The 27,014-nt window shown below is 41.1% G+C and overlaps 1 protein-coding gene across 1 annotated transcript; it reads right to left on the minus strand.

The window, feature by feature from the left end:
• Positions 1–26,801, minus strand: ppp2cb (protein phosphatase 2, catalytic subunit, beta isozyme). The gene is made up of 7 exons (XM_078534305.1): positions 26,412–26,801; positions 14,631–14,840; positions 12,702–12,875; positions 10,778–10,867; positions 5,671–5,832; positions 2,409–2,527; positions 1–681 (listed from the first exon to the last, which is right to left on the minus strand). Exons 1-7 carry the CDS (start codon positions 26,511–26,513, stop codon positions 609–611), a joined length of 930 nt encoding a protein of 309 aa, XP_078390431.1. The 5' UTR covers positions 26,514–26,801; the 3' UTR covers positions 1–608.
• Between the last annotated feature and the right edge of the window lie 213 nt (positions 26,802–27,014).

Below are 27,014 nucleotides of genomic sequence, written 5' to 3' on the forward strand. Positions count from 1 at the left end.
TGACTGTTATTTGAAGTAGTTTATTGTTCAAATACACCAAGTTAAGTTGCAAGCACTTTTATGCCAAATATATACAGAAAAAAGTACAGTAACACAGAACAGTGATTCAAACATTGAAAAGGGACATTTTCTCAAACACTCCAGAAGGGGCATTGCGAGTCCCCTTCAAGCGTTCGTAGCATACATTCAGACTAGGTGTTGTGTGCCTCTTGGAAAACAAAAAAAGGACTGGAAAGCAATACATGCCTGGTAAAACTACAACTAAAAATGTCATGACTGTTGCATTTGGACCGATTTATTATAGATTTGTACATCAATATTTCAGTCTCTGGGTTAAACAAAATGACAAGGAACAGCAGGCAAAATCTGACTGTTGGGATTGAATATCATATTTTCCATACTGAAACAAAACAGAGATAATAATCTCTATTAAATTGTGCTCAATGCTCCAGGCATAGGACTACCTTCAGTATGGCACATTTGGTCCGTGTTTAATGCTATTAAGTTGTGACAAACAGGAGTAATTTTAGAAAAACAGTTAAATTATTGTTGCTTTTTCTGTAGCAGGTGACCTGCTGGCGTGGTTATAGTGTACAATTAAGAACTCTTTACAGGAAATAATCTGGAGTACGGCGAGTGACATGAGGCTCCCCACGGCGAGGCGCTGGATCAAACTGAAGGCTGAGAGGAAAGGAATTGCACTTAATACATGAACCAAAGAACATTAAAAGGCACCAGTGTACAAACTTACTATTTTGCATCAAACAGGCTTAGAACAGGAAAAAGGTAGCCACTTAAATATCTGCTGCTCTTCTAAAGTGCTTTTGTTGGTCTTAAAAAAAGTTAATGTTTCACATGCTTCACATATTAATTTCAATGAAAGTTGAAAATTAGAAGTCTATTTTACATTAAATTCTCTAGTCAAGAAAGTTCTGCAATGAAATCTTGGCTTGGTCAGTCTGCAACTTTCAACTCACCAAAATAACAGAAAGTGAAGATCATCTTACAAGAAAAGAAAGCAATTCTAAAACTAAAGTCACAAACGTACAATGTACAAAAAACAAGGAGGAGGGTTTCTAAAATAGTATAGAGCCAGCAAGGAAGGTGTACTGAAAGTAAAATCAAACAACCCAAGCGGTCTATTTTAAGTTATATATTGTGTTGTAGCAACGTACTAGAAGCCAATGTTAACTATTTTAAAACACCTGAGTTTAAATAGCTGGTGATTAGTAAAGACATTATTAATTATTTCACTTCTGAGCACAACTGTACCCTGTAGACTAGACCTCCTGGTCAGAAGATGCTCAGCAGCTTCAAAAGATTTTAAGTATGAGGACAGCAAAGTCAGAGCACCTGTATTTACATAGTTTTATTTTTAAATAAGTAGTGCTGTTAATTAAGGTTCCACAAACCTGAAGATTATAACCTAGTTTAATAATATATTTACAAACTGCCGGAGTCAATAACCCTAAATTAGACAAACAAGTTGATTTCCCTTCACAAGGTTTCAAGTCATGAGATGAAGACACATTAAAAACATTCACAAATGTTGGAAAGGAGAAGAGTTATTCAAAAATTATTAAAGAAATGAAGACACAGGCTGTCAGTCTGAGCTAAAAAGCATCAAACTGCTAATTTGCACTGGAGAATAGATGATCCATTTGGTTTCAGTAGTCTTAGACTACAGAAGTCAAACATTAGCCAGAGCACCTGATCCAGCACCTGGGGCAAGGTACTGCAAGCAGCCAACACCTGGGGAACTGCAACCTAGCACAAGTCAGCGATCAAGACTTTTTAAAAATGGATAGTAGTTGGGCTAATGAATCTTTTGGAGAGCAGAAAAGCGAAGGAAGAGAAAGGGAGGGAGGGAACAGAATAATTTGTATCCAGCATTTATGCACCTCTTCTCATTACAGACTCTCTAGTCAAAAGCACAAGCGGTAAGTTATTCCTACTTTCCCCTTCATATTATGTCATTAGTTGCTTAGTGGTGCAATGGAACTAAAGGTGATTCAATGCATTCTCTCTCCATCCTTCTCAGGTTAAGTCCTGGGCATGTCTGGTGTTGATCCAACATGAGAACTTGAACCTGCATCACAGCGATGACAAAGTTACTTTCCCATGAGTGGGCCACATCCTTGGGCCACTGTGCCCATTTTTATTTGATGTTTTGCACATGTATCTACAGGGCTCATGGGGTTGCCCCAGTTACGATACAAAAGTGGGAAGCTTTTACTATATGAACAAGTTAAATCTAGCGCTGAAAGATGGGAACGTAAGTCTATCACCTTCAACCCAAACAATTTTCAGCCTTTTGCTGAAACTGGACAAGTTTTTTTTTATGAATGCAGTCTGAAACAAAGTATCTATGTGAAAATATCCTTAAACTTTAATTTAATTATACTTACAAAGAATACTTCAGCGTGTCATCTAGCTCCATAATAGCAGCTTGATTACCACAGCGATAACAATAATTTGGAGCACTGAATATCGTTACCACATTTCGATCATGGCACCAGTTGTATCCCTGGGATCAAACAATTGGAAGATCTTTAACATCTTGCTAAAAAAATCCTTACTCCTCATGGAAATGATGCAATAAAATACCCCATTAAAATGCTCAGAGTAATCTCACTAAAGCTCTTCCACAGTACCTGAGTGATCCAGTGGATCTTTAAGAGTCCCAGGATAACAATTCATCTGTTTGTCAAACTAGGTTATGTATATAAAGTATGATAGAGGGCACTAGAGGGGCTAAGTTTTTTTTTTACAAACAATTTGGCTAACTTTCCATAGAATACCAGGATCAGACAGGGTACCTTTTGTAAATGGTAATGAATCTAAATAAGCCATCTAAATTACACTGCGTTATGAGAATACTTGTAATTGCCTCAGGTTTAGAAGAATGAGCTCCATATGTTGAAAATAGTTTGCTATTACCAGACAGATGCAGTTTACTTTTCCCATATACAGGCACTACTTTAGCAGAACGCAGAGATGGATTCCTTGGTCTTAACCATCAATGCTTTGCATTATGTACATTGCACAAGAAATTCAGTTTATTAAAAGACTTCAAAAATCTAAAGGAAGCATATTCTTCTCCCTTAAATCTCAACTGCTTTTCTTCATGGTTTAAGTTATTAAACAAATTCATATTTAGATTTGACAATTGGTCAATAGCAGAACCAGTATTAATACACAGTGGGTTATACAGTCCATGAAGAATCCATGTACTGTTCAATAATAGCAACTGGTTTTGCTATCTAATGAAATAAGCCATTTCCTCTTAGTTACAAATAGATTATGGGATTACTTTTTATTTTGGAAACTGTAATTTTTAAATGTAGGATAGATGCAAGAAAGCTTGGTCTGGATAGCTAATCAGATAGGCCTGGAGTCGCAGATTAATGGGGAAGTCTTATTGTGTTGAGAGATGGTACAGAGAGATATATTCACACCTGGGATTATAGTGGTCTCTCTGAATATCTCTTGAGGAGATGGGCTATGTGTCAGCATCTTGGGAGAAAGTTTGAAGTTAAGTTATAAACCAGGGGGTTTAAATTATTCATGTAATTTCCCCAAATCAAAGAAAGGTTTGAAGGTACCTGCTAAACAAAGGAAAAAAGTTTTTAAAGTATCCTTTTATGCTGAATTAATTTGCATTTCTATCTGGGAACAGGCCAAGTGTGTCACTTGCCATGGAGACATGCTGTGGGGGTTAGGAATTTTTTTTGTTGTTGTTTTGGTATATCAGAGGGAGAATATACCAACAGCCAGAACAAGGAGCAGAGGGCCTCAGGAACCAGGGGTGTTTATGATTTGGAGTCACTATGCAAGGATGCTTGTGGGGCTCATGCTCAGGCTGGGAAAATTCAAATTCACGGCGTGTTGAAATAGGGCTGGAGGATTCACCTAGCTGGATGCTGGTGGAAGAATCCCCAAGAAACCCCTCACCCTGGAAGATAACTGGGAAAAGGAGACAAACCACAATAAATCCTTGGGAGCTGAGACACAAGTTAGTTTGGTTCCAGGAGATCTGAATACACTCAAGAAACTGTAACATAAAAAGAGGTCTCGGTTAAAATTAAAAGTAGAACAGGGAGAGTTCTGTTTGGAATTTTGGTTTAAAGCGTAAGTTATGAGATAAAATATTAAGTTAATAATGCTTGTTTTCTCTTGTCAGTAAAAGTTGTTTTCCTTTCCCTTTGTTTTTTTTCAGTTAATAACTAGGAATTTGGATTTGATTTTAAAAGTTACATGTCTCTACAGAGATTGTAACATCTTCCTAAATTCAATACTAATTCTGGAGCATTATTAAGCAAGTAACCGAGGACTACAGAAACCACCAACTATTTTAACATTCTAAAAATGCACTTATTCATATTGTTGCATTTCATGGGCAGCCTGGATTAACAAGGTGTTCAGAATCCATAAACTTTAGCCACAAGGGTGACTGGAATTTTGTACATCATGGGTTCCCTGGTTGATTATCTGCCCACAACACTTCAAATTATTTCTTTTGCTTTTATGAATTTTCAGCAGCTGGTACAGGACTGTGCTCCTCTTGGTTTGTGAGACCACATTAGGTATTAGCCCAACTTTAAATTAATTCTAAAACAGGACATTCAGAAGGCAGGATAAAATGGAAAATATTGAACATATGTACCTTTATCAGCCAAGTATAGCCACTCTCTTTTTTAAATAATGGTTTGATGCTTAGTTGGCACAATTCCTATGATTTCAGCTTTGATACAAAGCCAGATTAGCTGCAGTTAAATTACCAGGGCAATTATCAGTTTCCACTTTACATGGTTTTAGAGCAAGTCTATATTGAAATAGGCGAGTTCTGGAAAGGATTTTTTTTTTTAAACCAGAGGTTTGAGGGGGAAACAGTATAAACATAATGGAGAGAATTTTCTGTTCGGCGTGTGGGGGCGGGCCCCGCACACCTACGTGTAAAATGACGTGCGGTGACATCGGGCGTGCGCCCCAACGTCACTGCGCATCATTCAGATCTTTCGTTCAGCAGGCATGTGCCGGAGGAGGCTGCACACCCACCAAACTGTCAAAGGCCTGTTAAGGCCATTAATACACCAATTAAACTAATTCTCAATGCTGCCCGTCCAACCTTAAGGTTGGCGGGCAGGCAAAGAGTCAAGCGGCCTTCACATTTTTCATGAAACCTCATTCATGGGCGGGATGAGGTTTCATGAAGGTTTTATTAAATTAATCAATAAATTTTGCTTATTTCATAAACACGTCCCAGCTCATGTGGCACTGTCATGAGGGGAAATGTGTAAATGATTTTTTACTTTCTTTATTAAAATTCGCCCTGAGACAGCTCCGTGCCTCAGGGAGATTTCTATGTTCTTTTGCGCGCATAAGCAAAAGAACGCAGGCCCTGACACTCCCTCCTCCTCCCGCCCACACAGGTAGCACTGAGCACTACTGGGCGCATGTCACGCTGGGCGAGCCTTAATTGGCCCGCCCATGTAAAATAGTGGCGCGCAGCCAATTGCGGGTGGCAATCAGTTCCACGCTCGCCCGCGCCCGACAGGCAGAAGATTCTACCCAATGTTGACCTACTTAAATCTTGGAGCTACAGGTTGAATTGTTTCATGCTCCATTTAAGTGACAGTGTAATTGTAGTTTAGGTGTAGTTTCCCTTACCTCCATTACAAGCTGATGAGCTCGAGACACCAGAGTAAGTCCATTTGCATGGTTAAAAGTTTCAGAAATATCTTGTCCAAAAGTGTATCCAGCACCTCGAGGAGAAATCCCCCAACCGCCACGATCATCAGGATCCGACCACAACAAATCACACATTGGACCCTGATTGAATAGAAAGTAACAGGACTCATACAGCTATACAAGTCTTTATAAAATCTTGCTCACAATACACACATTTGCTCTGCACTGAGCAGCTTGCTAATAAAATGACAGTTTTAAACTTGTATCTTTAAACAATAAATAAGATAAGGTTAAATGCAAAAATACATTCACTTCAGATTATATTTCAAGTATATTACACACTCAAAGCAGTTTTCACATCACGAGTGACAAGTTGAAAGCGATTAATTTTAAAGCTCTCCGATTGCTCAGTTGGCAAAGACATCAAGTAGTGAGCCATACCTAGCAAGATCACAAGTGCAATCCTTAGGCTGTACCGAGTTAGCCGATCTCAGTTAGGGTGGCATTAGAGTTCTACAGTTGACTTCAATGCCTCTCAGTTAGAGAGACCATCATCCCTATACCTAATGACCTCTATCCAGGAAGCTGTTGGAAGAGTATGGGCATCATGCATAGACATCGAACATAAGTTGGCTGCTTTGGCTGGTAATGTGTTATTTTTAAAAAGCTAGACAATGACGTGTATAATGGCCATTTGGGGGAAGTACTGCACAGTACACATGGAAGTGCATGCCAACAAATGAGTCAATGCTTTCGGGAAAGGAGGGAGGGCTGGAATATATCGAATCAAAAGTTAAAGACAAAAAAGAATCATAGAAAAAAAGGCATGAGCAGAGCATCAGCACTGCTAAGGAGAAGAGGGCCAGCTTTTTTTCCAATAGTACACCCCAGACCCTTCAGGCTTGACAGAAGAAACCTCAATGGTCTGGCTGGGGATCCTTGGTATTTTTAACATCTATTAATAATTAGAACAAAGGCATATTAAGCAAATTTCCCAAATTTGAAGATGACAGCGCATTGAAGGAAGGTCAAATCACGAGGAACAATAACGAGAAATACTTCTAAATCAAGAGGTGAAAGGGATGGAGGAACTTAATTACAATCACCAGGGAAAGGGTACTGAGAAAACTATTAGAACTAAAAGCTGACCAGTCTCCACGACCTGTTGGACTTAATCCTAAGGTCTTAAAAGAAGTGTCTGCGGAAATAGTAAATGCATTGGTTGTAATTTTCCAAAATTTCCTAGATTCTGGAAAGATCCCATCAGATTGGAAAATAACGAATGTAATTCCTCCATTCAAGAAAGGAGGGAGACAGAAAGCAGGAAACTAACAGGCCAGTGGGGTAAACTACAAAGGGAAAACTCTCCACTGACTGGAGTCATATCTAGCACAAAGGAAGATGTTGTGGTTGTTGGAGGTCAGTCATCTCAGTCCCAGGACATCACTGCAGGAGTTCCTCAGTGTAGTGTCCTAGGCCCAACCATCTTCAGCTGCTTCATGCTTCAATGACCTTCCCTCCATCATAAAGGTCAGAAGTGGGGATGTTCACTAATGATTGCACAATGGTCAGCGCCATTCGCGACTCCTCAGATAGTGAAGCAGTCCATGCCCATTTGCAGCAAGACCTGGATAACATCCAGACTTGGGCTGATAAGTGGCAAGTAACATTTGTGCTATACAATGCCAGGCAATTACCATCTCTAATAAGAGAGAATCCAACCATCTCCCCATCACATTCAATGGCATTATCATCGCTGAATTCCTCCATTATCAACATCCTGGGGAGTTACCTTTGCCGAAAAACTGAACCGGACCAGCCATATAAATACTGTAGTTACAAGAGCAGGTCAGAGGATGGGAATTCTGTGCAGAGTAACTCACCTCCTGACTCCCCAAAGCCTGTCCACCATCTACAAGGCACAAGTCAGGAGTGCGATGGAATACTCTCCACTTGTGTGGATGAGTGCAGCTCTAACAACACTCGAGAAGCTCAGAAATCACAGAAACTTTACAGTGCAGAAGGAGACCATTCAGTCCATCGAGTCTGCATTGGCTATCCAAAAGAGCATTCTACTTAGTCCCACTCCCCTGCCTTATCCCCATAACCTTGCAAATTGTCTTTTTTCAGATAGCAATCCAACTCCCTTTTGAATCCCTTGATCAAACCTGCCTGCACCCCCCTCAGGAAGTTCGTTCCAGACTCCAACCACCCTCAGGGTGAAAAATATTTTCCTTACCTCACTTTTGCTCTTTTTGCTAATTATTTTGAATCTGTACCGTCTAGCTCTTGATGCTTTCTTGAGTGGGAACAATCTCTCACTATTTACCGTGTCCATACCCCTCAGAATGTTGAATACTTCTATAGCTTGACACCATCCAGCACAAAGCAGCCCGCTTGATTGGCACACCATCCAACAGCTTCAACATCCACTCCCTCCACCACCAAGGCAGTGGCATCAGTGTGTACCATCTATAAAATACAATGCAACAACTCACGAAGGCTCCTACAACAGCACCTTCCAAACTCATGACCTCTACCGCTTAGAAGGACAAGGACAGCAGACGCAAGGAACACCACCACCTGCAACTTCCCCTCCAAGGCCACTCACCACCCTGATTTCGGAACTAAATCGCCATTCCTTCACTGTCACTGGGTCAAAATCCTGGAACTCCCTCCCTAACAGCACTGTGGGTGTACCTATACCACATGGACTGCAGCAGTTCAAGGAGGCAGCTCACCACCACCTTCTCAAGGTCAATTAGGGGTGGGTAATATAAATGCTTCCCTAGCCAGCAACACGCATATCCCATGAAAGAATAAAGAAAAATTAGCCTAACATCTGTCATAGGAAAAATGCTAGAATCAATTATTAAGGAGGCTATAGCAGGGCACTTAGAAAATCTTAACGCAATAAGGCAGAGACAACATGGTTTTGTGAAATGGAAATCATGTTTGACTAATTTAATAGAGTTCTTTGAGCAAGTGACAAGTAACGCAGATCAAGGAGAACCTGTATATTTAGTGTTTTGGGATTTCCAAAAGATATTTGATAAGGTACCACATCAAAGGTTACTACTGAAAATAAGAGCTCATGGTGTAAGGGGTAACATATTATCATAGATAGAAGATTGGTCAGCGAAAAGGAAACAGAGTAGGGATAAATGGGTCATTTTCATGTTGGCAAGATGTGATGAGTGGAGTGCCACAGGGATCAGGGCTGGGGCCTCAACTATTTACAATCTGTATCAATGACTTGGATGAAGGGACTGAAGGTATAGTTGCTAAATTTGCTGATGACACAAAAGTAGGTAGGAAAATAAATTGTGATGAGGACATAAAGCATATACAAAAAGATTTAGATAGGTTAAGTGAGTGGGCAAAAATTTGGCAGATGGGGTGTGGGAAAATGTGAACTTATCCACTTTGGAAAGAAGAATAGAAAAGCAGTATATTATTTAAATGTCAGAGATTGCATAATTCTGAGGTGAAGAGGGATCTGGGTGTCCTGGTACATGAATCACGAAAGGTTAGTATGCAGATACAGAAAGTGATTGGGAAGGTAAATGGAGTATTGTTGTTTATTGCAAGGGGAATGGAAAAAAAAGTAGGGAGGCTTTGCTACAGGGCATTGTTGAGATCACATCTGGAGTACTGTGTACAGTTTTGGCCTCCTTATTTAAGAAAGGATATAACTGCATTAAAAGCAGTTCAGAGAAGGTTCACTTGACTGATTCAGAGGATGAAAGAGTTATCTTATGAGGAAAGGTTGACCTGTATCCATTGTTATTTAGAAGAATGAGTGGTGATTTTGTTGAAACATGCAAGATCATGAGGGGACTTGATAGGGCAGATGCTGAGAGGATATTTCCCCTTATGAGAGAGACTAGAATTAGGGGGCACAGTTTTAAAATAAGGAGTTTCTCATTTAACAGATGAGGAGAATTTTTTTCTTTCAGATGGTCGTTAGTCTGTGGAATTCTCCTCCCCAGAGAACTGTGGAGGCAGGGTCATTGAATATTTTTAAGGCTGAGTAAGATAGATTCTTGATTGATAAAAGAGAGTCAAAAGCATATAGGGGGTAGTCAGGAAAGCAGAGGCCACAACCTTATCAAATGGTAGAGCAGGCTTGAGGGACCAAACGGCCTACTCCTGCTCCTAATTTATATATTTGTACAATACAACCCAACTCATTTTTTAAATGGCTGAGCTCATATAGATGCATAGAATTCAATACAAGTCTAGGTAATAACAAGGAATCAACCATGTAAATGAAATAGTCATGCAGTTTACCAGCCAAGAGTTGTGTATATGTCAGATATAGCATAAACATTAATGAAGTTCTCAATATAATACCTAGTTACTTCTACTGAGGGAAGGTGTATACATCAAAAAGAGAGGTTGTCTTGCTGCTGGGCAAAATATTGGTCAGACCCTATTTTGCAGCATGGTGTATAGTCTTGGCCACCAAATCAGAGAAGAGATTTTGCTGCCTTTGAAAGCATAGACAAGAGTAACAAGGATGACCTAATTATCAGGAAGTTACATTATGTGAAAAGTTAAAGAGAATTGGCTTATTTTCTTTAGAAGTCAGAGGCCTTGAGGCTCTCACCTACTTGGTTCCAAAGTTATGAAGGGAATTAAAACTGATCCAAACAAATAGCTCACAAGACTGTAAAAGAAAAGCAGAAGGCAATTCGATATGGCCTAATTCAATAAACTGCTAAAAGTGAAACAGATGTATGCATTTAGAGTTTAACTTCCCAGAGAACACAATATAAAATAGAACACTATACAGCAGCAGACACACTACAACAGAGTTTGCAACATTCCAGAGAACACCATGATTGCCCCTTCTCTTTCCTCCAAAAAAGTAGCACTGTCAAGTCAGACTTTTCTGCACTTACTATAGAAGTGAATGTTGCCATCTATTACAATTGTATGCTGTCAACACTGGGCCAAAGACAATGAGGGTGAATCATTTGTTAACCATTTCTGAACCCAAAGGGCTCTGACATTTCCATTTCTTGCACCCATTTGAAAATAAAACTACGGCATCGATGGCAACCAAACAGCAGGAACTCACCTCGTGAGGCACCTCTTGTAGACGATCCAAGGCTCGAATATGATCCAATGTATCTATGGATGGAGAGAGGCCGCCATGCAGACAGAAAATCTGTGGACACCAAATTATCAATAGGTGAACACAGTACTGTATTCATGTGAAAAAGGTATGTTGAAAAATCCCAGAGCTGTAAAATAAAAACTTTCAAAAATACAAGATGTATTACATACACAGCCTTAATTTCCTTTAAAGATTGTAGAATGAAATGCTCTTCCCAAATCCTACTCATTTAATTAATTTTGATTGAAAGTTTGAAATAAATCAAAAAAATCAACAGCTTGTCTTCTAACTTTCCTTTTTAATCCTTCCTAGATTTACAATGTTTACAGGAACACAAGAGAAAACAGGTACAAGCAAGTTCCAGGAATAGCGAAGCTTCTGAGCTGATTTATTCACCAATTGGAAATGGGAGTTGGGCGCTGTTTCCTAAGGCAACTCCGAGCCTAGATGATATTCAGGAGAACCTCTAGTTGCATCTACTTGTGCACATAAACCTACCAATTCAGGATATGGCGCTGGTTATTTTGCTGTCCACTACTTGAATGAAACCTCCTAAATCTATACCCTCTCTTCGTCACACCACCATGCTTGAATGCCTCCAATTAGGGCACCTACTTCCACCTCTATAACATTGCTTTCTTTGCTCATATGCTGCTGAAACCTTCACCCAGATTCAAATATTCCAATGCTCCATCATCCAGCTTCCAATCTTTGAATTCAGCAAAAAAAAAACTTTGCTGTCCATAACCTATGCGGCACCAAATCCTGCTCACATCACCTGTTCTTGCAACCTACATTACCTTAATTTAAACTTCAGATCCTAGTGTTTAAATCCCTTTATGGGCTTGCTCCTCTCTGTAACAGCCCATGACCATGCTCCCCTCCCCTCCCCTCTCCAACACTCCCCACTCGAGAGACCCTGGGTCTCCTGTCACACCTTCAGCTGTCTAGGTTCACACTCTGGAATTCCCTCCCTAAACCTCTCCTCCTCTCCTCTAAAAGGACAGTTCTTAAAACCCAACTCCTGGATCGAGCCTTTCCAGTATCTCCTTCTTTGGCTTTGCACCTATTTATCTAATTAAGCATCTACGAAGTGTCTTGAAGGGACTAAGTTACCTAAATCTGAATTATAACGAATACATATGACAAATTCACCCGCTCTAAAGTGAATAAAGGGCTTACCAGAACAGTTTTTTTCTGAAAGCAATCATGTGCACCCTTCCTAGGAATTACACTGTTACAAGAGAGTCACAGGGTATTGGGGATAGGCGAATGTGAAGTTGAGGCCACAATCCCATCAGCCATGACCTTACTGAATGGCAGAGCAGGCTTGAAGGGCCGAATGGTCTACTCCTGCTCCAAAATTGTATGTCTGTTCGTATTGCTTAATCGCTAGATACATCAGAACAGTTGATAACTATTTACTCTATTAAAAATGGTTAGGATAAAACATAGCATTTAACATTGAGAAGCATTTTAAGAGGGTTTTTTTTATTCGTTCATGAAATGTGGGCATTGCTGGCTAGGCCAGCATTTATTGCCCATCTCTAATTGCCCTTGTTCAGCAGGCATTAAGAGTCAACCACACTGGTAAACCAGACAGATGTACTGAACTGGCTCCCACGGTTAATTAACAAGGACAGGAGACATCTAACCTTTTGGCAGGTCTCCAGACTCCCTTGAAAGTGTACACCATTGGAATTATGCAGACTGAGACTTTTGTATTTGACATGCTATTGACAGTAGCAGAAAAGCACATCAGATAATCACAGCACTGTCAAAATAAAAGCCTCAAGTCAGACCACTGAGTAGGCTTTGAAAACATGGAAACCACTTCATGAAACCTTATGAAAAAGGGAAATAAATAAGAACACATTTTACTCACTTGACCATCCACTAAGGCTGTCAAAGGGAGATAATCAAACAGGTCTGTAAAGTACTTCCAAACACTGGCATTTCCATATTTCCTTAGGCATTCATCATAAAACCCATATACTTGTGTGATCTGTCTGCTTTCATGGTTCCCTCGCAATATTGTGATACGTTCCCGATAACGAACCTGTGTTTAAAGAAATGCAATTAATTTTCAGCCATGTTCCCAATAGCTAGATGTCAGAGCAAGACCATAAGACATAGGAGCAGAAATTAGGCCATTCGGCCCATCGAGTCTGCTCCGCCATTCAATCATGGTTGATAAGTTTCTCAACCCCATTCTCCCGCCTTCTGCCCGTAACCTTTGATCCACTTAGCAATCAAGAACCTATCCATCTCGGTCTTAAATACACTCAATGACCTGGCCTCCACAGCCTTCTGTGGCAATGAGTTCCATAGATTCACCACTCTCTAGCTGAAGAAGTTTCTACTCATCTCTGTTCTAAAAGGTCTTCCCTTTACTCTGAGGCTGTGCCCTCAGGTCCTAGTCTCTCCTACTAATGGAAACATCTTCCCCACGTCCACTCTATCCAGGCCTTTCAGTATTCTGTAAGTTTCAATCAGATCCCCCCTCATCCTTCTAAACTCCATCGAGTATAGACCCAGAGTCCTCAAACGTTCCTCATACCGTTAAGCCTTTCATTCCTGGGATCATTCTCGTTAACCTCCTCTGGACCCTCTCCAAGGCCAGAACATCCTTCCTGAGATACGGGGCCCAAAATTGCTCACAATATTCTAAATGTGGTCTGACCAGAGCCTTATAAAGCTTCAGCAGCACATCCCTGCTTTTATATTCTAGTCCTCTCAAAGTAATTGCCAACATTGCATTTGCCTTCCTATCTACCGACTCAACCTGCAAGTTAACTTTAAGAGAATCCTGGACTAGGACTACCAAGTCCCTTTGCACTCCAGATTTCTGAATTCTCTCCCCATTTAGAAAATAGTCTATGCCTCTATTCTTCCTACCAAAGTGCATGACCTCACACTTCCCCACATTGTATTCCATCTGCCACATCTTTGCCCATTCTCCTAACCTGTCCAAATCCTTCTGCAGCCTCCCCGCCTCCTCAATACTACCTGTCCCTCCACCTATCTTTGTATCATCTGCAAACTTATCCAGGATGCCCTCAGATGAAGTTCCTTCATCTAGATCATTAATGTATAAAGTGAAAAGTTGTGGTCCCAACACTGACCCCTGCGGAACTCCACTAGTCACCGGCCGCCATCCTGAGAAGGACCCCCTTATCCCCACTCTCTGCCTCCTGCCAGACAGCCAATCTTCTATCCATGCTAATACCTTGCCTCTAACACCATGGGCTCTTATCTTACTGAGCAGCCTCCTGTGCGGCACCTTGTCAAAGGCCTTCTGGAAGTCCAAGTAGATAACATCCATTGGCTCTCCTTTGTCTAACCTACTTGTTACTTCCTCAAATAATTCTAGCAGATTTGTCAGGCATGACCTCCCCTTGATGAAACCATGCTGACTTTGCCCTATTTTACCATGCACTTCCAAGTATTCTGAAATCTCATCCTTAATAACGGACTCTAAAATCTTACCAACGACCGAGATCAGGCTAATCGGCCTGTAATTTCCCATCTTTTGCCTCACTCCCTTCTTAAACAGGGGGGTTACATTAGCGATTTTCCAGTCCTCTGGGACCCTCCCTGACTCTAGTGATTCCTGAAAGATCACCCACCACTAACGCCTCCACTTTCTCTTCAGCTATCTCCTTCAGCAAGGTATAAATGAATCTGAGCAAGTTTTATTAGTACTTCAAACAAATCTGTGGGACTTCGCCAGGTAAACATTCACTGAGGAAACATCAAGTGCAAAATGCATAACATAAGGCAGACCATTCAGTGTGGAAAGGAAATATCATACCTTTAATGCTACAAGTAGTGTGACAGTTTCAACGGAATAATAACCTCTGTCAACATAATCTCCCATGAAAAGGTAATTGGTATCTGGAGATTTGCCCCCAATTCTGAATAGTTCCATGAGATCATGAAACTGCCCATGGACATCACCACACACTGTGACAGGACATCGCACCTCCTGTACATTCGACTCTTTTGTAAGAATTTCTTTAGCCTATGGAAGCAAAAAAGAGAAATTTATTTTACTGAAGTCACTAAGACATAATGAGTTATAAAACAGTCTTATGTTAAGACAATTATTACACTACACAAATAGTTCATCCAGCACATCTCAAAGAACCACAAACTAACTTGTTATTCCAATGAGAGTTTAGAAAACTATGCTTGATGTAATTAAAGGGATATTTCAGAATACACAAAATAGATACATTCCAATGAGAAAGAAAATCTCCAAGGGGAGGACCCACCATCCGTGGTTAATAAGTTAAAAATAGTATCAAATTTAAAGAAAAAGAATACAAACGTGCAAGGATGGGTGGGGCAGGTTGGAAGATTGGACAGAATATCAAAAACAGAAAAGAATCACTAAAAGATTAATAAGGAGGGAAAATTGGAGAACAAGGAGAAAGTTAGCTAGAAATACAACAACAGATAGTAAAAGTTTCTTTAAATATTTTTTAAAGAATAGAGTTAACAAAGTGAGTGTTGGTCCTATAGAAAGTGAGTCTGGGGAATTAATGGAAAATGAGATGGCAAATGCATTGAAAGGTTATTTTGCATCAATCTTCACTATAAAGGATACTAGCAACATCCCAGCAATAGCTGTAAATCAGGAAATGGAAGGGAGGGAGGAACACAAGAAAATTACAATCACCAGGGAAGTGGTACTGAACAAATTGTTTAGCTTAGGGCTGACAAGTCCCTGTGGCTGGATGGACTTCGTCATAAAAGAAGTGGCTAGTGAGATAGTTGATGCTTTGGTATTAATTTTCCAAAATTCCCTAGATTCAGGGAAGGTTCCATTAGATTGGAAAATAGTGAAAGTAATTCCTTTATTCAAAAAGGGAGGGAGACTGAAAGCAGGAAACTACAGTCCGGTTAGCTTAACATCTGTCATAGTGAAAATGTTAGAAGCTATTATTAAGGACATTATAGCAGGGCACTTCGATAAATTCAAGGTAATCAGGCAGAGTCAACATGGTTTTGTGTCAGGGAAATCATTTATTAGAGTTATTTGAAGTAACATGTGCTATGGATAAAGGGGAAATGATGGATGTACTGTACTTGGATTTTCAGAAGGCATTTGATAAGGTGCCACATCAAAGGTTATTGTGAAAAACAAAAGCTCATGGTGTAGGCGTAACATATTGGCATGGATAGAAGATTGGCTAGCTAACAGCAAACAGAGAGTAGCATAAATGGGTCATTTTCTGGTTGGCAAGATGTAACAAGTGGTGTGCCACAGGGATCACTGCTGGGGCCTCAGCTTTTTACAATTTACATAAATGATTTGGATGAAGGCACCGAAGGTATGGTTGCCAAATTTGCTGATGACGCATAGATGGGTAGGAAAACAAGTTGTGAAGAGGACAAAAGGGAGCTACAAAGGGATTATAGATTGGTTGAGTGAGTGAGCAAAGATCTGGCAAATGGAGTACAATGTGGGAAAATGTGAAATTGTCCATTTTGTAAGTAAGAATAAAAAAGAAACATATTTTCTAAATGGTGAGAGATTGCAGAGCTCTGAGATGCAGAGGGATCTGGGTGTCCTTGTGCATGAATCGCAAAATGTTAGCATGCAGGTACAGCAAGTCATTAGGAAAGTTAATAGAATGTTATTGTTTATTGTGAGGGGAATTGAATACAAAAGTCGGAAGGTTATGCTTCAGTTATACAGGGCATTGGTGAGACCACAGCTGAAGTACTGTGTATAGTATTGGTTTCCTTATTTAAGGAAGGATGTAAATGCGTTGGAAGCAATTCAGAGAAGGTTTACTAGACTAATACCTAGAATAGGAGGGTTGTCTTATGAGGAAAGGTTGGACAGGCTAGGCTTGTATCTGCTGGAGTTTAGGAGAGTAAGAGGCGACTTGATTGAAACATATAAGATTCTGAAGTGTCTTGACAGGGTGGATGTGGAAAGGATGCTTCCTCTTGCGGGAGAATCTAGAACTAAGGGTCACTGTTTAAAAACAAGGCAAAATACCCATTCAATGCATTTGCCATCTCCTTATTTTCCATTATTAATTTCCCAGACTCACTTTGTTAACTCTATTCTTTTTAAAACATCTATAGAAACTCTTACTATCTGTTGTTATATTTCTAGCTAACTTTCTCTTGGTCTCCAATTTTCCCTCCTTATTAACCTTTTAGTCTACTTAAGACAGAGATGAGCAGAAATTTTCTCTCTCAGAGAGCACAGAGTCTTTGGAACTCTTCCTCAAAAGGCGGTAGAAGCAGAGTCTTGAATATTTTTAAGGCAGAGCTAGATAGATTCTTGATAAGCAAGGAGGTGAAAGGTTATCAGGGGTAGGTGGGAATGTGGAGTTGAGGTTAAAATCAGATCAGCCATGATCTTATTGAATGGCAGAGCAGGCTCGAGGGGCTAAGTGACCTACTCCTGATCCTAATTCATATATTTGTATTTCTACTTCTGTGGAATCGAGCAAACAAGCAATTTTTTTAAAAAAAGAGAAAATATAGCTATTGGTGGCATAAGAAGGGAGGCAGTGGCATAGTGCTATTGTCACTGGACTGGTATTCTAGAGGCCCAGGATAATGTTCTTGGGGGTTCGAATCCCACCACGGCAGTTGGTGAAATTTGAATTCAATGAAAATCTGGTATTAAAAAAAAAATCTGATGACCATGAAACCATTGTTGATTGTAAAACCCCATCTGGTTCACTAATGTCCTTAAGGGAAGGAAATCTGCCGTCCTTACCTGGCCTGGCCTAAGTGAATCCAAGCCCACAACAATGTGGTTGACTCTTAACTGCCCTCTGAACAAGGGCAATTAGGGATGGGCAGTAAATGCTGGTCTAGCCAGCAATGCCCACATCCCATGAACGAATAATAAAAAAAAAAATACATTCACTTCTCAGCATTCAGGAGCAATAAAAGCATCTTGTCATCTAATATAAACTACAGTTAACCAAGTCTGATGACTCAACGTAACTTCTCCAATCCCATTTAATTTACAAATCAGCAGCAGGCAACAAATAGCCATTTTGGAACCTGCAATGGATTTTAAAAATAATTTGGGGGTATGGTATTTTAAATTATTGTTATCACTTCCTGTTATCATGTTAGCATCCTGCAAGGGTGTAACTAAGAGATATGAAAGGGCAGGCTAGTGAGCTAGTCACTTCTGGGCAGCTCCCTAAGGCAACACAACAGATAAGGCCAGGAGAGGGGTGTGGTGTGGAAGGAAGATGTTAAGTGAACATGCTCCTTCCGTTTTTCTATTTTCCAAAACAGGCTTCTAGGAGAAATGTTGCAAATTATTGGTGGTTTAGGTTGACGATTGCCCGAACTCATTTTGTAAGAAAGATATAGATGAATGGCACTAAGCTCATTCACCCACAAAGACCTAACACAGCGTCCAGCTATTTATTAAATAACGTGGATTAAGGTTCTTCTCTACATTTCTCCATTACATATGCTGATCATCCAGCCAGAAAACATTCTTTATGTTCGTTCTAAATTAAAAGTTTACTAGTGAATCTGTTATCACAGTTAAATTTAATGTCCTGGAGTTAGTTTTCTATACTGGTTACCATTTACACCAAGATAAGGCTGAAATGGCAGGGATTTGGAATTAGAAAGAAAGAGCTATCATGAACAAGATTGCAGGGAAGACTTGATGGGCTAAATACTGTAGCTTAGTCTGATTCCGAGAAGCCCAAGTTGCGCCAATCTTTACTTAGCACAGCTGTTGGACATGAGACATCAGCAAACCAAAGGGATTTCACCCCAACAGCCTTATTTGGATTGAAGACCAATATCCAGAGCTTGAAAAGCTATTGTCCTAATCGCCATACTTTTACTTACAAACAATGATCTGCTCAACATATATTGCCCATATGTCATTAAGATTTCAGTGAAGTATCAGGGTGGTCATGTGAAATTTTGTACTACACCCAAACATTAGAGTAAAATACTGGCAAGCAAGGAGGCCATTTGCCCCGGAATGAATGAATGTGGAACATTCCTTGTTCCAGTCCTACTCCGGCCCCCTCCCACAACTCTTTCTCCGGTACATCGATGATTACTTCGGTGCTGCTTCATGCTCTCGTCGGGACCTGGAAAAATTTATTAATTTTGCTTCCAATCGCCACCCCTCCATCATTTTCACATGGTCCATCTCTGACACTTCCCTTCCCTTCCTTGACCCCTCTGTCTCAATTTCTGGTGATAGACTGTCCATCAATATCCATTACAAGCCTACCGACTCCCACAGCTACCTCGACTACAGCTCCTCACACCCCACTTCCTGTAAGGACTCCATCCCATTCTCTCAGTTCCTTCGCCTCCGTCACATCTGTTCTGATGATGCTACCTTCAAAAACAGTTCCTCTGACATGTCCTCCTTCTTCCTTAACCGAGGTTTTCCACCCACGGTCATTGACAGGGCCCTCAACTGTGTCCGGCCCATCTCCCGCGCATCCGCCCTCACGCCTTCTCCTCCCTCCCAGAAACATGATAGGGTCCCCCTTGTCCTCACTTATCACCCCACCAGCCTCCGCATTCAAAGGATCATCCTCCGCCATTTCCAGCATGATGCACCACCAAACACATCTTCCCTTCACCACCCCCCCCAACCCCGGCGGCATTCCGTAGGGATTGATCCCTCCGTGACACCCTGGTCCACTCCTCCATCAACCCCTACTCCTCAACCCCCACCTACGGCACCTCCCCATGCATACGCAAAATATGCAACACCCGCCCCTTTACTTCCTCTCTCCTCACCGTCCAAGGGCCCAAACACTTCTTTCAAGTGAAGCAGCATTTCACTTGCATTTCCCCCAACTTAGTCTACTGCATTTGTTGCTCCCAATGCGGTCTCCTCTACATTGGAGAGACCAAATGCAGACTGGGCGACTGCTTTGCAGAACACCTTCGGTCTGTCCGCAAGAATGACCCAGACCTCCCTGTCGCTTGCCATTTTAACACTCCACCCTGCTCTCTTGCCCACATGTCTGTCCTTGGCTTGCTGCATTGTTCCAGTGAAGCTCAACGCAAACTGGAGGAACAGCACCTCATCTTCCGACTAGGCACTTTACAGCCTTCCGGACTGAATACTGAGTTCAACAACTTTAGATCTTGAACTCCCTCCTCCATCCCCACCCCCTTTCCGTTTCTTCCCCCTCCCTTTTGTTTTTTGCCATTAATTTATATAGATTTTTCTTTTCCCACCTATTTCCATTATTTTTAAATCTATACCTTTTATGCCCTTTTAGTCTTATTTCACCCCACCCCCACTAGAGCTATCTGTACCTTGCATGTCCTGCCATCCATTCTTAATTAGCACATTCTTTTAGATAATATCACCACCTTCAACACCTCTTTGTGCTTTTGTCTGTGACATCTTTTGATTATCTGCTCCTATCACTGCTTGCTTGTCCCTACAACCACCCCCACCTTAAACCAGCTTATATTTCACCCCTCTCCTATTTTTACTTAGTTCTGTTGAAGGGTCATGAGGACTCAAAACGTCTACTTTGTTCTCCGCCGATGCTGCCAGACCTGCTGAGTTTTTCCAGGTATTTCTGTTTTTGTTTTGTATTTCCAGCATCCGCAGTTTTTTGTTTTTATTTTTATTTTTGCCCCCGAATGACATCAGTTAACTGCATTTAGATTGGATGTAAACTTCTTGCTGGTATTCACAGGGACAGGAGCATTTTGAGGTCATGCACTCTCAATGGATCAGCTGGATAAGGCATTGAGTCACAGAAACTGTGCTGTCAGATTGCTTGCCTGACATCCAGCTTTGGATGAACTACAATTTTCTCTAGCTAAACAGTTGTTAAACATAAACCACTGTTCTTTGTTGAAAAATAAAATTCATACCCTTGCTACCGATTCCAGCCCACCACTTAGGACAGTGTTGGGTTGAACAAAATTGTTTGCCACTTATACTTCCTATTTGTCCCAGGACTGAACCTCCACCCCCAAATCCACTTTGTTTCAAAGACCACCTCCATCATCTCCTTAACATCATCCACATCTGACCTAGCATATCTGCTGCTGAAACCCTCTTTTGCCACCTCAAGATTTGATTATTCTAATATTCTCCTGGCAGGTCTCCAATCATCCATCCTTAGTAAGCTTAAGGCTATCAAAAATTCTATTGCTCATATCGTATTCCGCTCACCTGTCTTTGTAGACTTACATTGGATCCCATGGCCTTTAGTTTAAAATTCTCATGCTCGGGTTTAAATCTCTTTAAGATCTTGAGCTACAATCAGAGACGGGAGAGAACACAGAGTGCTAGTTCCCCAACTTCCACTCCCAGTATAGAAAGAGAAAATTTACCTGATAATGAAATTAACCCATCCTGGCCAATCCAGGTCTTACTCTCTTGGGGCATGGTACTCAGGTACTAGCAGTCAGCCACTACCTCACCCAAGTGGTCATTTTTCATGTGAGAGCTTATAAGGCAAGTGTTGGAAGTCTGCTTGAACTCTGTGAAGGAAGCCAAGTCTGTGATCCAGTCCTCAGCCAACATCCAGAGACATACATTCCAGTGATTCCTGGATAGCTATCAGAAGAGTCAAGATCACTGGCCAACTTTTCCGGTTACTAGCCCCGAGGTTTGCCGATCAATTAGCAATTTTAACCCCCAACTTCTAAACAAACAATTCTATAGACCTCAAAGTGTTCACCAATTCTATTTAAGATCCATTAAGCTGTTCTCTTATTTCTGGACACTGCTATAAAGTGATAGGCCAGATGTCATCCTTCTGGAGGTGGAGTTTATCCCAGATTGAATCAGAATTTTTCACAGCGAATAAATTTCCTTAGGTTCCGCTCGGTCAACATGAATTAAACTACGAATAGTTGAACGCTACCTGATTTACAACAGATATGAGAGGGGATCAATTTGAGTATAGCCAAAAACATATATTGCATCACTGGCCTCCATTTTCACCAACCCTCTTAATACTCAAACTCTACACACAACTCTGGATACATCCCTAAGCAACTCAATCAGTAAAGTGGCTTTGAGCCATTCCAACCAGGCTATCATACCAGAGATGAATATGAAATAAGACCTATCAAAAACTTTGTATAAATCATAGCCTAGTCTTTCTGTGACATACACCTCATAGAACATGAATCTATAATTCTACTGTTGCCTCGTTTGATGTATTCAGTATCTTAATTTGCTTTGAACAGATGCATGCATAACATGTTGAAATGTAAAAATACTGGTATTTTCACAGCAACAGCACCAGGCAAGGGTGTTTAACTAGGCTGTGCAATATCTCAAATGCTCACTCATTCCAATTTTAGTATCCTAAATAAAGTTGTGTTTATTCTATCATGATTAGCTGTCAAACAATGTTGCAGTCACCATTCAGCCTGCATGGCCCCTTCATCTCCCATTGCTTTTGGAAAGGACAATTGGTCACCATCTAGCATTGTCTTCCTAGCTAGTCCTGGCAGGTAGCACACTCCACTCCTGGATTAGTGAACTCAACTTTCAACTATATCAGACATTCAGCCCCATGGAATCAACTGAACAGTTCTGTCAATAACGACATAAGCAAACCATGTTTCCTGAAAAATGTAAACAAATTAACGGTTCATTTGGCTGCCTCATGTTACCCAGAATTTAGCAAGATCTAGTTATTCTAAAGACTTCCAGCTGGCCATGACATGTTTTTAAGAAATGCTGTTTGTCCAGGTTTCAGGCAAGAAGTGGGGGACGATTTCATACTGTGTCCTGAATGGATAAAATAAAAAGGACCACATAGTGGTTGAGAATGCTATGACTTACAAGCCCTGTAATTACAAAATCTAAAATTGCTACTTCGCTTTGTGTTCAGCTTTAAATAGCTGTTTAAAAATGACTGATAAAATTGTAGGTTTTGCAGGAACTGTTATTGTGGGTGGCATTGCTCTATAGTTGACTAAACTTGTTTTTGCTTGGAGTGGAATGCAGCATTTCTAAAACAATGTAGTCAAACCAAAATCAAAAATGTTCAAAGCAAGATAATCAAATTTCTGTGTTGACACACACTGATATATTCTTCTAATCAACATGGCTTTGCTGCATGTATACATCTCCAGCTAGATTTTACGGATTGGCATGTTAAAGTAGCCGTAGTTTGTAATTGTTTTAACAAATTGGTCCTTAGATGCACCTAAACAGATTCAAAGAACTGATGGTAGCTTTTAAGAATTAAAGAAACAGGGAGACGCTAATAATCATGCTCTGCTCTACTGTCTGTAGCGTGATTCCTATTCTTTATTCTATTACACAATTTCTCTCCCCCCCCCCCCCCCCCCCGACACCTAGGATACAGCAAGAAACAGTGCCTTCTGGCTTAACAGCTATCTGGGTCAGTCAACAAATCAATTTTCAACATCAGAAATATCCAGAATAACGTGACATTATTTGAATTGTGTTGTACCTTTAGTGAGTTATTTTTTTTCTGGTACTGAACTGTTAACAAGGCCCAGTTATAGTCTTCTGAATGGATTAAGTATTTTCCTACTAAAGGTCACAAACAAGGAAAAGTATTTTCTTCTGAGAAATATAGGCTTTTCATTACAGTTTCTCCTGATTATAATTTCTGGCTCTAAACACATTCTTTAAAGATCAAAAATGGGCATCAACCCTGTCCTACAGTACTATATCATATCACAGATCCTGGATGATTGACAAGTAAACGGAACAAGCAGTGAGAATTTACAGTGCTCAATGCATAAATGTTACTGCAACTGTTTTTTGACTGCAGGTTATTAGGATAAATTTAATGTAAAAACATGGGGCAATAAATGTGAGAAAGCATTCTTCAAAATAAATGTCCATAGAAACACAGATTAAGATTAAGCTTCTGTGACAAAAAAAAGCTTATCTGGTGCTGACATTGCCCAGTCCTTTGCTTGAAACTGTACAATCCTTTTTCAGAGCAAAAACAGACACAGCAATATGTGTCACTGCACCATGGAGTGATAATTTGCACCTGCAATTTTCAACAGGACAGGATACTCATCCCAGTGAGGCTGAACGGAGCGGGGGATTAGTTTTTCTGTCCATTGTCTATTATCAAGCACAAATATACAGTCGGAAGCCTTCTCAGAGGAGGGGATTTAAGAACCGCGTCACTGACATAACTCCTAGTACTCCAAATACAGGACTGCAAAGGGCTGGAAGGTTACATAGCCATTGATTTGGCAACAGACAGTAAGTGACTTAGCCGGAATTTCGAAGTACTTTAAACACAACTTAAGAAAAGAGTTTTGCACATTGGTTAAGACTAATTGTATTGTTATTCAGCAAAGCAAATTTAGTTGTTGAATAAAAGTGCAATAAAAGATAAAACAGCAATGCAGCAGAAGCACATCCTTATTCATATGGCTAATATCCCAGTCTCTACACTACCTACAATTGAAGGTACCAGCACAGGTTCGCAAGAGTGCATAGCCAGGAGAAGCAAATGGAACAAAAAGGAGTAGGGATGAAACCTCCACCCAAACCAATGAAGCAAATACAGGGAAGTGAAAGCACTGATCCAACAGAAATAACCGTCTAGAGAATCCTGAGAACATCTTACAATCCAGTGCTAAAACGCATTCACTTCAACATTGGCATGAATACTTGCATGTTTTGAGTTACAGTAACTGGGAAAACCACTTTGGCTGTTTCTCACAGATAGCACCTGGACAACAAGTCTTTGAGAATATATAGTCTGGCTAAAACATTTGTCCTTTGACCTCTGGGTCCGATTCCAGCCCAGATTAATTGGATAGAGTTTCTTGCCACATGCAAGGGTTTGATATGGGCTATCACAACTTAGTCCCCACTGATAACAATTCTGTGATTCTGATGCTGTAATGTCCTCCTATGGCACAAAATTTGACAATTTATCATCGGAGTCCAACTAACATTTTTGCCCTCCCACCTCTCCTTTAATAGTTGTAGTTTATAGTCAGGTTTATCGTTACAAATCTTCACTAATGAATGAACAAGTGATTCAGTGGATGGAAAATGAGGTGAAACAATTAACAGCAAAACAAGAAACTAAAAACAAATAAAAACGACCTCTAAAAAAATTCCATGGTGCTTAATGGAAACTAGAAAAGTTACACTGATTTGAGCTTCTAAGCTACGGCGATCCCATTCCATTCATTACTAGAATTTCAATCCCAAGATGAAAAGAACATTAATTTATATTGCTAAATATGGCAACTACAACCAAAATTCTTGATTATAACCTTTCATAGCAAAAGGCAAATTAACATCCAACTAACAATTTGACTTTCTACCAACCATTTAATAGGACAAATTATGTGAAAACTATGCAAATAATGTGCACTTCATTGTAAAGAAACTATGACGCAAAAGACAGCAAAGGTCATCAACCTGAAAAGTTAACTCTTTCTCTCTCCACAGATGCTGCCTGACTGGCTCGGTATTTCTATTTTTATTTCAGATTTCCAGCATCTGCAGTATTTTGTTTTAGCGTTAACCCTTAAACTTTTAAATCACTGGTTTGGCCTTAGCTGGAGCACTTGGTCCAATTCTGGGCACCACACTTTAAAAAGGATGCCAAGACCTTGGAGATTTACCAGAATGGTAACAGGGTTGAGAGATTAAAGTTATTTGAAAAGACCAGAGAATTTGGTATTATTCTCCTTGGAATAGAGATGATTAAAGGGAGGTTTAACAGAAATATTTCAGATGGGAAAAGACTCAGAAGGGAGATGAGGAGAAATGTTTTTACACAGCAATTTATGATTCGCAATGCTCCACATTTAAAGGACAGTGGAATGATAATCAATAGTAACTTTCAAAAGGGAAATGGATATACATTTTAAAATTTTCAGGGCGATAAGGAAAAAGCAGGGGAGTGGGACTAATTGGATAGATCTTTCAATGAGTTAGCAAAGGCTATGTTGGCTCAAATGGCCTGCTTCTGTACTGCACCAGCTTATGATTCTAACAAAAGGATAAACATTATTGTATATTCATATTGCAAGACCCAGGGGATAAGAATGGAAGAGTGGAATTGACTAGGTTGTTCCACAGAGAACTAGCACAGGCTCGATGGGCCACATGGCCTCCTTCTTGTGCCTCAATGAAAACAGCATTGGAAAAAAAAAATCAAGAGGTGATTGCATTGGAGTTTGCACGAAGCAAATGTCTGCAATCGTCTTTCGAAGTGTCAGGTATGAGGAACACAGAAGTAGCCCACACAGTGGATTGGGACTGGATGGGGGGGAGAGAGAAGAGAGAGAGAGAGAGAAGGGGGTGTCTGCCCAGCTTCCCCTCCCCCACTTCATGACCGGAAACGACGGCGGACCGGAAGTCCCACCCACGAGCCAGGGGGGCGGGGCCAGGGTGATCGGTGCCGCTGCGGTCTCACTATTTGGCAGCCAGAACGGCGCGTCGCCGCGCCGAGCCTCGCCGCCCGGGTGTGGGGGGGAGGAGTCGGTGAGAGCGCAGTATCTGGCAGCGCAGCCGCGACCTCTCGGCTCGCACCCCTCACACAGACGCCGGTGGAGAAGCCCTCGGGCCTCTGGATTTCCTTCGCGCTCCCCGCGTCCCCCTCACCTTCTCGCACAGGGTTCGCACTTGGTTCTCGTTGAGTTGCTTGCACTCGTTCAGCTGCTCGATCCAATCGTCCAGCTCCTTGGTGAACGCCTTATTGTCCATAATTGCCGGAGCGCAGCTTTTTAAATTAGTAGGGAAAGGAGGAAAGAAAAAAAAAGCTTGGGGAAAGGAAAGAGGGGAGGGGGGGGGATTAAAATTTAATTATAAATAAGTTACATGAATTCGGGACCCCTGAGGATCTCGGCACCGTCCGTCACTGTGACTGTGGGGAAGGAGAGAGAAAAAAACCGGCGCGCGGCTCCGTGGTGCGCGCACGCACTTACGTAAACTCGCGGCATAAGGCTGGGAGCGCGCGCTCACGCGGATGAAGGTCGGTTGAAAGCCGATTTCGAGGGGCGCGAGCGCAGGCTGTTTTCGTTTCGTTTCCTCGCGCCTGACGTCACCCCATTGGCATCTCTCTCTCACACACACACACACACGCAGATAAAGACCCGCCCCTTCCTGTTCCCCGTGACGCCCTCTTGCTCCGCCCTCCAGCACGTGATTCTCCTGGTGCCACCGCCAGCCACCTGCGTCACCTTCAGGGCGGGAGGACTGACTATG

Source organism: Cetorhinus maximus, chromosome 1 (genome assembly GCF_964194155.1).
Source record: "Cetorhinus maximus chromosome 1, sCetMax3.hap1.1, whole genome shotgun sequence".
Classification (NCBI taxonomy): Eukaryota; Metazoa; Chordata; class Chondrichthyes; order Lamniformes; family Cetorhinidae; genus Cetorhinus; species Cetorhinus maximus.